This window comes from Mytilus trossulus, chromosome 4 (assembly GCF_036588685.1).
Source record: "Mytilus trossulus isolate FHL-02 chromosome 4, PNRI_Mtr1.1.1.hap1, whole genome shotgun sequence".
Classification (NCBI taxonomy): domain Eukaryota; kingdom Metazoa; phylum Mollusca; class Bivalvia; order Mytilida; family Mytilidae; genus Mytilus; species Mytilus trossulus.
The window spans coordinates 44503786-44517819 of NC_086376.1; the positions used below are offsets into that span (position 1 = coordinate 44503786).

General features: G+C 31.2%; 1 protein-coding gene across 1 annotated transcript; it reads left to right on the plus strand.

The window, feature by feature from the left end:
* The first annotated feature begins 3459 nt into the window (after positions 1-3459).
* Positions 3460-8201, plus strand: LOC134713959 (microfibril-associated glycoprotein 4-like). The gene is made up of 6 exons (XM_063575224.1): positions 3460-3560; positions 4839-4967; positions 5269-5399; positions 5804-5900; positions 6508-6672; positions 7942-8201. Exons 1-6 carry the CDS (start codon positions 3476-3478, stop codon positions 8187-8189), a joined length of 855 nt encoding a protein of 284 aa, XP_063431294.1. The 5' UTR covers positions 3460-3475; the 3' UTR covers positions 8190-8201.
* The last annotated feature ends 5833 nt before the right edge of the window (positions 8202-14034 follow it).

Genomic DNA, 14034 nt, shown 5'->3' on the forward strand with positions numbered 1-14034 from the left:
CTTTCTCAGAAACTATTTATGATTATTGCATAAAACTTCCAATGCGCTCATTGCACAGCTGTTTATTTTAAAAAGCAGATGAATTATAGATAGAGAACATAAACAGAAAAAATATTAACCACATTTTAAACAAGCTTTTTGATTCAAATGAATGCTGTCCTTCAGTCTTATATTGGTTGCTGCAAGGAAACAATCAGTAGAAGCTGGCATGATTTTGTTTTGTGTCTAGAATGTAAAACAGAAATCATATTAGTCTTGCTTCAAACTATAATTATTCAGTAATTAAATAACAAAAGAAGACATAATGTGTGAACTTTTTCACTTTTGGAAATACATCAACACTGTGACTACCGTTAGGACTAGCCTTAAGTTATGTGTCACTTTGATAGTCCTATTAATACCTTTGCACCTTTGCATTTATTTATACAATCTACAATACAAACATGTTGTTCAGTGGTCGTTTGTTGATGGGGTTTATACGTTTAGTCGGATTTATATAGATTTGACCGTTTGTCTTGTTTGAATGGTTTTACACTAGTCATTTTGGGGGCCCTTTATAGTTTGCTTTCTGTTTTGACCAAAGCTCCGTATTGAAGGCCTTACCTATACATGAACTGGTTTAATTTTTAGGATTTTTTTAGGACCGCAAAAATTGTTTTGCATCATTTGATGGTATGATGTTGTCGTCGCCTTTGTTGTCAGCGTCAGCGTCGTCAGGACAATAACTTTAGTTTTAGTTCATGGATCTCTAAAAATTTTAACAGAAGATTTAATACCAATAAAGAAGTTTTGGTTTGATTTTTGGGGTTGCAGTCCCAATAGTTTTGGAATTAATGGCCAAAAAGGGCTCAAATAAGTATTTCCTTGGTTTTCGCTCAAAAACTTATGTAGAAGTAAATAGAAATCTATGTATTTAAACACAATGTTAATGACCACAATAGGAAAGTTAGGATTGATTTTTGGAGTTTTGGTCCCAACAATTAAGGAATCAGTAGCCCTAAAAGGGCACAAATAAGCATTTTTCTTGGTTTTCGCACAATAACTTTAGTATAAGTTAACAGAAATCCATGAAATTCAAACACAAGGTTAATAACCACAAAAGAAAGTTTGGGATTGATTTTGGGAGGTTTGGTCCCAATAGGTTAGGAATTAGGGGCCAAAGGGTCCAAAATTAAAATTTGTTTTATTTTATCAAAAATTGAATGATTTAATTATTTGGGTGCCTTGATATGCCGAATCTAACCTTGTATTAAGAATCTGAATATTTGGTCCTGTTTTCAAATTGGTCTACATTAAAGTCAATAGGGTCCAATATTAAATTTAGTTGGTTTTGTAATTTAATTTTTTTTTTAAGTTTAAGTTCTTAGACCACATTCATTCTGTGTCAGAAACCTTTGTTGTATTACCTATTAAATCACAATCCAAATTGAGAGCTTGAAAGTTGTGTACATACTTGCCCAAACTGTTCGGCTTCTGCGGTCGTATTAAGCTGCGTCATGCGGAGCACATGGTTACAAAATGTGATTTGGATGGAGAGTTGTCTCATTGGCGCTAATACCACATCCTTTTATATTTATTAAACTAGAAAAGAAAGAATGTACTTGCTGAATGAATTAATGCAAAATTAGTTGTCTGTGGCTATTGGCAATAAACTCATCATACCGGATACCAGGACTAAAATTTGTATATACGCCAGACGCGCGTTTCGTCTACAAAAGACTCATCAGTGACGCTCTAATCCAAAAATGTTAAAAAGGCAAAAACAGTACGAAGTTGAAAAGCTTTGACGACCAAAATTCCTAAATGTGTTTACAAATACAGCTAAGGTAATTTATGCCTGATATTTCAAAAAATTCTAAATTTTGTAAACAGTAAATTTAAAACTATAACCATATCAATGACAATTCATGTCAGCACAAAAAGTGCTGACTACTGGGCTTGTTACCTCGGGGAAATAAATCTCCACCAGCAGTGGCAAAATAGCCTTTTATGGGCTATTTTACCGGCTCCAGTAAAATAGCCTCCTTGGTCGTAATTAAGAGTAAAATAGAAGTCTAGAAATTAACAATTGAAAAAAATATAGAAACATACACTTCAATAAGAAATCTCTATACAAATATGCCTTCTTTAAACATTTATACAAAACGTGCATATCAAAATGAAATTCTTTCCTTTAATAAGAAGTCTCTTTTTAAAATATTTAAAAAAAAGATTAAATGTTAAAACTGATACTAGTACTTTTTTTCTTTAATAAGAAGTCTAAATACATTTCTTTAAAAAAAATATTACACATAAGCAAAGAATAGGGACTGAATTGCATGTGTAGAAGCTAGGACTATTATACTAAGTAAAGCATGATAGTCCCAGTTCGGGTAGAAGGTAATAATATGCTGAAAAATACGGACATAATTGAGTATGCCTTGATGAAAAACAAATGACAAATAGAAAGAAATGTGTTGAAAACGGTCAAAAATTTAAAAAAACATTTTCTACATGATATAAAGAAAAACAAGACCTAAACTGGATATAAACCTGCGTCGGTGGGTTTATGTAATAATTATGCTGGAACATTTCTGATCATTTGGAATTTCGTTCAAAGACTTCAAAAACTGCCAAGAAAAAGTACCCAGTTGTAAATTGGGTATAAGGTTTGTAAAATTCGGGCTATCGACGAACAAAGAGTGCATAGCCGCATGTCAGATGCAAATATTGCTTACTCACTACAACTTAACATTAGCAACCGCAGACTAATAGTTAAACCATTCCTTCCAATGAAAAAAAAACCACTTAGACGAAACATTTCCGTGTACAATACATGAGGTAAAATTTTAAACTGCCTGCAAACAAGACTGGGTAGATAGCAGATGTAGAAATTGCTTACTAGCTAAAACTCAACATTATCAATATGTTGATAAAATTTGTAATCATTTCCTTTCATAGCAGACAAGAAGACGTTGACCAAATATTTCTTTTAACTTCGTATGGACGGATGAACGAAGTCGAGCGGGCACAAAACTTCCTTCTGTCTTTGGATAGTAACTGGCATAATCTTTATTTCAAATTTTGCTGTGTTTGTAATTTTCCCCTTCTCCCCTTAACATTGGACACTTTGGTACAGACAAATTATCAGTGCCGAAAATGGAAAATGAAGGAGCATTGATGTTATCAATTGCAAACTATGATGTTATGTAACATTATTAATAAAATATTGTAAGTGTAAGTTTTCTACAACTAAAAATGTACTTTCATAATCAAAATCTTTGTAAATGTGTGTGTTTAAAGAAAATTTACAAACAACACCTATTCTCAAATGACAGTATATCTATTAATTTTGTCATGCTAACAGACTATAAGGAAATGCATGCAACTTGCCAAAAATGTAACACCTTGTAAAAATTGATTGAAAGTACATGTATATAAACGATATTTCTTACATGTTTTTCAAACTTTCGGAATGCACATTCTAGACAACAAGATGATTCTCTTTACGATCATAACGCTGATTTTCTTTATGGGAAACACTAAAGCAGAACCAACACGAGGAAAGGACTGCGCATCTGGTAATGACTATTTTACTTTTATTTCATATTGCTTTTAAATTTTCCCTATTTAACTTGTTGAAAAGATAACATAATATGATTAATAAGACAATTACTCTTGAAGCGTTTAATGACTGAATTTGTTATTAACTAGTAACCAATTCGACACTTTTCATATTTTTGTTCTATAAAGTTTAAATAAAGACTTGGATGATTTTTTTTAACTTCCCCTAAGTTTAGGAATTTTGTCTCGTCAGTTTCATTCATAACCTTCTTTTTCTCGGTTAATATATCGGTGTTACACCGACAAAAGAATTGAAAAAGGAGATCAATAGCTTTTTTTAACATGTATATTACTAATGTCGAGTTTTGCTGATGTTTGTTTTGTCTATGTCAGAAGTAAGTATATTTAGATATACTATTATAGAAATCTATCTACTTTCAAACTAGGACAGTTATTATCTGTAAGAAATATTAAGGAATTAAATAATCTGGGTAAATACCTTTATGAGGCAGAGAAAAATCGTTATACACTTGACTATTTGTTATGTACCGTTAATACTAATGTAAATTGTATGCCAAACTCCGCTACATGTTAGATATTGTTTATGATATTTATGCTGTATAAATTGTTTCTCTAATTCTATGGAAATTTTCCCTTTCCGAACCCATTGTATAAAAAAAATCAACGTGTGTTTGCCGGTGATCTCAGAAGATCATTGGACGACTTTAAGGATCATGACCTTTTTTTCTAACTGGATGAATCAAAATATGCTATAACAGGTTTTAATGAAATTGACAACTTCGTGCAATGTGAAAGGCACTCGAAGGGGAATTTTCGGTTAACAAAAAAAGAAAATGTAATTTTTAATCATCAGAGAAACAGATTCTTACATAGTTACTCGTGGATTATCGGATTTATCCAATCTCGATAGTAAAATTATAAATTTTAAAGTCCTTGCCGAGACTCGGACTTTGAAATTGATAATTTTAACTATCTCGATTGGATAAATCCGATAATCCACTCGTATCAATGTAAGAATCTATATGTATCTGTTCAATCATAGAGCTATGTTTGTTTACGGAATAAAGTATTATTATTATTATGTATTTGATATAACCATTTTTTTTGTTGTTTTTCCAATAATGTTATATATTATATAAAGTATCGATATGCTCTGTTTAATATAGAAGACACATAGTTTAGAGAACTATTATCAATATCAATACCATTTATTTATATTAAAAAAACTGCCAAGTGTATAATAAATTATTTGATGACATTTATTTCTGTTGTAGCGGTTACATTTTATGGTGAAACAGCTAATAAAGTCGTTGGGTTACTCTCTGACAATTGTGCATGCAAAACAGTCAAAGAAAAACCACCAAAGAATGAAGATGAAGATGAACCCCAATCCTCATGCACAGGTATGAAAGCCATTTATATAATTTATTGTAAAACTGATGTAATGTGTTAGTAAACATGACTGTTAGTGTTATTGTCGAATTAATACCAAAATGTTTATACATATAGATATAAACATTAAAATCAATTCTATAAAAAGTAAGTACTAGATTGTTATGAACATTAGGTAAAAACTTTATCGACCGTTAACTTTGTTTAGTGACATTGAATAATCAAGTCAAATGACTTATTTCACTGTACTTTATGCATCAAATAATCAACGGGCAAAATGTTGTTTTAATGGTAAAAATGTATATATTTCAGTAACAAGACCAAGTGACTGTGGTGACCTTGACAATTCAACTTGTAAAAGTGGAATTTACAAGATCTTTCCGGACAAAACGTCTGGTTTCAAGGTTTTCTGTGAAATGAAGAAACATGGCGGGGGTTGGACTGTGAGTTTAAAGGGAATCCTAGATGAAAATTAAACAGACGTGTTAATGAATAAGAAAATTAATCAATCTTTTTTTAAATATTGTATATTAACAAACTACGAGTAAATGTATCTAACAGGGAAGAACTTTGCATGTTACTATTCATATTTGTATTGCTGATCTCTGAAACAAAAAAACCTGTTTCATTCTTATTTTGTATTGCATTGTATTTAAATTATTATTTTTTTTTCTTTTTTGTTATTATTTCGTTTGCTAATATTTGTTTTATCTTTTATCTTTGTTTTCATTTACAATCAAAGACTTCAGTATTTTAAAATATTACATTTTCAAATGACTTGATAATTTTTTTTTAAATGACAATAAGTCTACGTGAACATTATTTTCATTAATTTTGTTATTTTCAGGTTTTTCAACGTAGAATGGATGGAAAGACGAATTTCTACAGGGACTGGGACTCTTATAAAGAAGGATTTGGTAACCAGAATGGAGAAATTTGGTTGGGTAATTAATACTTTTTTTTTGCATCAATATATAGAAAGTTAAGTTCATCTACTATACTGTCATTTTATACTCACAGATAACAAATGTACTCATAAATAGTTTCGAAGATTCGACTTTGTTAAATGTCTTTCTGTACTGATTTTTTCCGTACGTTTTTGATTTAGCTTTTTTTTTCACTGTTAAAATGTAAGAAAGATGTAAACATAACACGTTTATGTGCTCCTCTTTAGTCAGGAAACTCTGCGGTGTCTGTTTCAACTTAATGTTTCCGTTTTTCAAGGAATTCAGGTTTGTTGTCGGATCTTGTGGCTTCTGTAAAATTTATTAAATCATTACTAGACATTGGTTGATTAAGAGTTAAACTACTTTTGTCTATCTATGTTGCTGTGATAATGACAGTTATATGAAATTTCCATAAATTCATTGAAGTAACTATGTGTTTGTCTTGAGGCCGCAACACATCGACAAACAAGTCAACTAGATGGCCTCATGCAATTTTCGGAAACACACAGGTGTTAAAAGCAGATGCATTCAAGACCTGACATTATCAACTTTTTCTTAAAAAAATAAATGTCTAAGAGTTCATATTAATTAAAATTTATATTAGGTAACGACCATCTTCATCAACTGACCTCTCAAGGAAAGTACAAACTTAGGATTGATATGGAAGACTTCGAAAACAACAAAAAGTTTGCTCTTTATGAGAAGTTTAGCGTTGGTAGCGAAAGTTCCGGTTATATCTTGGATGTTAGTGGTTATTCTGGCGATGCAGGTAAAGCAAGCATTTAATATTCCATTAAATTTTATAATTTTTGAATTAATTACCTTTTAAAATATTACTTTTACGACAGGAAAACATTGTATTTTGACGTAAGACTTTAACATATTTTTGCAGATTTCAGGTTTTTAAAAGTCCACTATGAATTTCGAAATTAAATCTAGACTTCACAAAAGAAAGGCATTTGAAACATTTAACCGTTCGCAAAATATGACTCCAATTAACTTAGAGATTTAAGACATTCACAAATATTTGTAATTCTTAAATTAGTTAATTATTATGTCGCTTGGGTTTCGGATTTGTCTCGCTGGACGGAGTCAAAAAGCGAAACCTAGGTATGTTGTTTCCGGCGTCAACAATGTATTAGTTTGTGATAAGGTCTAGTTTATGGTGAACCACTTGTTGTAGGTCAATCATAATTGGTATTCAGTTGTATTAGCATTGTCACATCTCATTGCCATGGAGATTATTTGGCCCTTCCCTTGAGTCATGGTCTATTGACTTTGAAACTTTTGCTTATTATACTTGTTTTTGTTTGTGATTAAGTCAGTTTATGGGTAACCACGGGTGGTAGATCAATGATATTTGTTATGCAGTTGTTAAATCATTGACATGGAGATTATTTGGCTCCGCTCCCTTAGTCATGGTCTATTGACTTTGAAATTTTTGCTTAGTTAACATGTATCAATTAAATAAGGTCAGTTCATTGGGAGCCATTAGTGGTAGGCAAATATAAATTGCTATTCAGTTGTATCAGCATTACTACAGCTTATTTTCATGAATATTTGGCCCCATCCCTTCAGTCATGGTCTATATTTGACTTTGAACATTTTGCTTAATTGATATCTATTATTTTGTGAGTAGATCAGTTTAAGATGAAATGTGAATGTTATTGGCATTTGTAAGAATGGTTTCCATGGAGATTATATAACTCCATCCCTTCATTGACATTGAAACTTCTACATAGTGAACAAGTTAATGTTTGTGTTTAGTTTTTTATTTAAAGGGAATGACTTTTAATAAGTCAATGATATTTGATATGCACATCTCATTTAAATGGCGATTGCTTAGCCAAGTACCTAAGTCATGATTCATTGACTGAAAATTTGCCTAACTTATGTAACATCTTTTAAAAATATCGCTAGTCATTTATTAAACGTAAACATTTGCATAATCAAAATTACAAAATGGGAGACATATCTCTGTGATAACATTTTATTAATAATTCCTTTAATCAGCAATTAAAAAAATGTACATTTACAGGAGATTCAATGACTTACCATAATGGACAGAAATTCTCAACAAAAGATAAGGATAACGATAAAGGTGGCGAGGTATGTGCAGTGAAATACACAGGAGCCTGGTGGTATAATGCATGTCACTTCAGCAACTTGAATGGTTCCTATCTGAAAGGGTCACATAAATCATTTGCTGATGGAATCGATTGGAAGACCTGGAAGGGGTATCACTACTCACTGAAAGAAACAGTTATGATGATCCGCAAAGCCTAGATAGCTGAATATTAATTAATATGAAGAATAAAAAATGTAAATTTTGATTTCGATTTTTTATTTAAAACTATCATGCGTGTCTCATAAAAAAGAAGATGTGGTATGATTGCCAATGAGACAACTCTCCACATGAGACCAACGGACACAGACATTAGTTACTTTATAGGTAACCATACGGACTTCAACAATGAGCAAATCCCATAACGCATAATCAGCTATAAAAGGTCCTGAAATGACAATGTAAAACAATCTTTCATCTCAGGCTTTCATTGGATTTCGGTTTTACAGTTTATGTTTTTTCATAGATTTAATAGAATCATTTCAGTCTTCATTGTAATAGTCATTCATTATCTTTGATTTTTTCTTTTAAATCAATATCAAATCTCATCGGTAGGATGATTTCCTTTTTCGTATTCTAAAAAAAATCGTATGATATCACACTTAACGATAATGTATAAATGAAGCAATGGAATACTTAATATACATCAGTAGGGTATTATCAGTAGAATACTAATATATTACATTTGCTGTTGGACCATGATGTCGTCGGAAAATCAAAGCAAGATACAAATAGGCTTTCAAAATACATGTAATTTAGACCAAAGATATGTTTTAGGTACATTTTATTTGGCAATTTATAAACTCATACCTTAGCACATGCATTAACTAGGAGAACATCATATTACTGCAAGGATTCAATTACTTTTACCTAACAGATAACATTTAAGCAGATTGATATATGTTGAATAGTCTGATAATATAAGCCAACAAGATTGTCAATACTCAATTGGACAAAAAAAAAAAAAAAAAAAAAAAACGACCTCCCTTCAAAGATCTCTAAAACTAAATCAATTGTGAAGTACTCATGTTATTAACATAGGTTTGTTTTAAATTTGATAACAAATCCCATTTGTAAGATGATCTCTTATTTCGTATTTTACAGGATGCCTATGCTAGAAATTAAATGTTTGCTAAGAATAGTATTACCTGTTTTAATGTCAGTTCCATTAAAAGACGAGAATTTGATCATTTCTGGTTTTTGTCGGGCCTGCGACTTTTTCGCAGAAAGCTCGACATAGGGATGGTGATCTTGCGGCGGCGGCGTTAGCAAACTTCTGAAAAGCTTTATACTTAAGAAGGGGGAAGACCTGGATACTTCATATCTAACTTTGTATATATACGCCTCATGTTACGAGGTTTCTACCTGCCACAAACCCATTGTCCTTGACCTCATTTTCATCGTTCAGTGACTACTTGAAAAAAGTAAAGACTTTTTGTAATATCAATTTCTTTCTTATAATGAGTAACATGATAACTATATTTGATACATGTGCGTACCTTGCAAGGTCCTCATACCCGTCAGACAGTTTGCAGTTGACCTCGACCTCATTTCATTGATCAGTTAACAAGGATAAGTTTTAGTTGTCAATTCCATATCTCAGATACTATAAACAATAGTTCGAGTATATTCGGTGTTTGGAAGGACTGTAAGATGCACATGCCCAAGTGACAGGTGTTATCTGACATTGACCTCATTTTCAAGGTTCAGTGGTCAAAGTTAAGTTCTTGAGTTTTGGACTTTTTTTACTAATACTTTATGCAATAGGTCAACTATATTTTGTCTATGGAAATATTTTATGATGTACATGCGAGTCTTGCATGTTTTATTTGATCTTGACCTCATTTTCATGGTTCATTGCTCAGTGATATGTTTTTGTGTTTTGGTCTGTTTTCTTTAACGTAAATCAGTTGATCAACTATATTTGTTGTATGGAAGAATTGTAAACTGTACATGTCTGCCTGGTATGGTTCATCTTACCTTGACCTCATTTTCATGGTTCATTGATCAATGTTAAGTTTTCTTGGTTAAGTCTGTTTCTTAGAAACTTTTTAGCAATAGGTCAACTATATTTAGTGTATTGAATTATTGTAAGTGGATATATGTATTTCTTGTTTGGTTTATATGACATTGACGTTATTTTCGTCGACAATGTTAAGTTTATGGGATAGTTGTAGCAAAGCTTTATATTCAGAAAGATCAACATGATTTGTAAAAAAATGCGAGACCTTTCAGAGTGTGCACTCTTGTTTTACTGAATTAATGATCATAAAAAGAAATTGACGGTCTTAAAAGTTACCTTTGCTTTCAGTTGATAGGATCTTTTGAAATGACGGCAAGTAAACTTTTGTTAGGAAAAAAGGAAATAATTACACAGTGACAGAATGCCACTTCCCTTTGTGTTATGGATAAGTAACATCATACTAAATAAAATACAAATATGTGTTTCTATTGTTTTTCACAAACAGTAATTAGAGAATCATATTTTCGGTATACATAAAGGTACTCTCAGACTTAAGTAATGTAAGGAGGTTTGGTTTGATTGGCAATGATATAAATATCTATCATAAATAAATTGACCATATGCTCTCAACACTAATGTAAAATACCCTATGACTTTATAGTATACCGAATGAGGTTATAGAAAAGATCATTTTTAGATCGCTCATTCGGCCTTTACATAAAATGAAGGTCAGAGGTTATGATCAAATATCTTTTATAAGAATGGTAGTTTATGCGATATAATACAAAACTGACTATTTCAAAATTTAAGGAAACAATTCTTTCTTAAAAGACAGTAACTAGAAAACATCAATCTGGTAGTACTGACGTTGCATAACGACGTAAAACAAAACTAGAGTTTTATTACATGACCTTGACCTTTGACTTTAACCTGAACTCAGCTCAGATAAATGCATTTATATATATATTAAGAAACTCATATACAAAGACTTTCGGTCCATTTTTGTTACACCGACATTCCGTTTCTGTCAAACAAATAGGGAAAAGTTGCCTCCCCAAACAATAATGTATATATCAAAACTAAAAATGGTACAGTTTTTCAGAAATCAAGATCAAATGTCAACCATCATTTTCTATACAAAATTGCAATGAATATTTAATAAAAACTTAAATACATTTATCGCAAAAAATATATTAGCAAAACATCATATGGCCTTATTTTCTTATTCAATTTTTCATCCAAAAAGTTAAAATTTTTATAAATGAATTATACTGATAAAGTAAGAATAAATTGAAAAATATGGTGGTTTAATCTTAAAAAAGATGTACTTTTTCAAAACAATTAGCACCAAAACCATAAAAATTGAATAGAAAATACGAAAAGTAAATGTAACTTGAGGATAAATATCTTTAATTGACACATATTAGTTGAGCATTTAAGTTTTGTACACTTAGAGTTCACTTAGTGTTGGGTTGGTACACATCAAAGTGGCAATGGTATTCTTTTTTTCTGGTATGCTATAACATCCATTACAAGGAGCACAAGTAAGTAAATATCAATCACTCTCCTTTTTATTTAAATAATAGTGATAACTCAAAACAATGATGGAATATTTATCGGACTTATATCGGTTGCTACAACGAAACAACTAATACAAGCCGAATTTCAGAAAACATTTTAGTCTTGTTCCAACCTATAATCATTCAGTAAATCAAAATTCGATGCTTTGAAAAAAAGAAGACATACTGTATGAACTTTTTTACTTTCGGAAAAAAATCAACACTCTGCCTCCCGTTAAGACTAGCATTAAGTAAGGCTAAGATTTGGTAGTATGTCACTGATCGAGTCCTTTTCATACATTTGCCTTTATTTATACAATCTACAATACAAACATGCAGTACAGTGGTTGTCATTTGATGATGTGGTTCATACGTGTTTCTTTTATTTATATATATAGATCATAACTTTTGTTTTCCTGTTTGAATGCTTTTACCGTACTAGTTATTATGATGTCATTTGTAGCTGCTTGCTTTATGTTTTGAGCCTAGGCTCTGTTTTGAAGGCCTTACTATATAAAACCTTTACTATAATGGTTTACTTTTTACAAATTGTGACTTGGATGGAGAGATGTCTCATTGGCACTTACACCACGTCTTATATTTACTAGAATACTAGAAAGAAAGAATGTACTTGCTGAATGAATTAATGTAAAATTATTTATCGATGTTCAAATTTCATAACTCAATGTAGAAGCAAAATCAAGGTCACAAACATACACGAGGCTCATAAGAACAGACATACCTATTGTGACCTGGGACTATTTAGTATAGTTGTGACACAAATAAAACAGAATATGAATTGCATGTGTAAAAGCTTGGACTATCATACTTAAGTGAAGAATGATAGTCCCTGTCCAAAAAGAAGGTAAACATATCCTAAACAATACGGACATAAATGGAAACAAACTTTAGCTGTATTTGGCAAAACTTTTAGCAATTTTGGTCCCCAATGCTCTTCAACTTTTTAACTTTTTTGGATTCGAGCGTCACTGATGAGTCTTTTGTAGACGAAACGTGCGTCTGGTGTATATACAAAATTTAGTCCTGTTATCTATGATGAGTTTAATGACAAATAGAAAGAATTGTGTCTAAACGGTCAAGTGTTAAGAACAATTTCCACATGATATAAAAATTGACAAGGCCTAAACTGGACAAGAACCTCCGTCAGTAGATTAAGGTAATATTTATTTTCGAGCGTTTCTGATCGTTAAGAATTTCGTTCAAAGACGCTAAGGAAACTGTCAAGAAGACGTTCCCGGTTGTATATTGAGTCTAAGGCTAGTAAAATTCAGACTATCGGCGAACAAAGAGTGCATGGCTGCATGTCAAATGCAAAAATTGCGTACTCGCTATAACTCAACATTAACAACTGCAGACTAATACTGAAATCATTCTTTCCAATAGGAGATGTAGGAAAACTTTGACGAAACTTTCCTTGTACAATAAATGATGTAAAATATCAAACTGCCGGCAAACAAGAAGTGGGTAGATAGCAGATGTAGAAATTGCCTACTATAGCTACAACTCATCATTGTCAATCTGTTTATAAAGTTTTAAATCATTTCTTTTCATAGAAGCCAAGGAAACATTGACAAAATATTTCTTTTAACTTCGTATGGATGGACGGACGGAGTCAAGCGGGTACAAATTTTGCTTTCGACTTTGGATAGTATCCGGCATACCATTTATTTCAAAATTTTGCTGTGTTTTTTTTACTCCCTTTAACATTGGACGCTTTAGTACGGACACATTGTCATCTGCCGAAAATGTAAATCGAAGTAGCATTGATTTAATCATTGCAAACTAAGATGTTATGTTACGTAATTAAAAACATATTCTAAGTGTATTTTTTTTTAATTTTCTACAACTAAAAATGTTACTTTGATAATCAAAATCTTTGTAAAAAAATTTTACAAACAACATCTACTCTCAAATGACAGTATATCTATTAATTTTGATATGCTAACAAAATATTAGGAAATGTATGCAACTTGCCAAAAGCAGTAACACCTTGTAAAAATCAATTTACAGTCGTTGTATATAATAGGCTTTTGAAATTCACAAATTAGACATCAAGATGATTCTTTATACAGCAATAACGCTGATTTTCTTTACGGGAAACATCATTGCAGAATCAACACCAGGGAAGGACTGCGCATCTGGTATACTTTTTTTTTTTTTTTTATTTCATATTGCTTTAAACATTTTTTTTATTGAACTTGTTGAAAAGATAACATGATATAATTAACAAGACAATAACGCGTGAAGCATTTTTTGCCTGAATTTGTTATAAACTAGTTACCAAAAAGAAACTTAATATTTTTGTTCTATTAAGATTTAATGAAGACTTGGATGACATCTAATTTTTACTTCCTTTAAGTTTTGAAATTTTGTCTCGTCAGTTTCATTCCTTTTCCAAGGTTAATTTATCGGTGTTACTGAGAAAAGGAGACCCATAGCTTTTTTTCAACATGTATATTACTA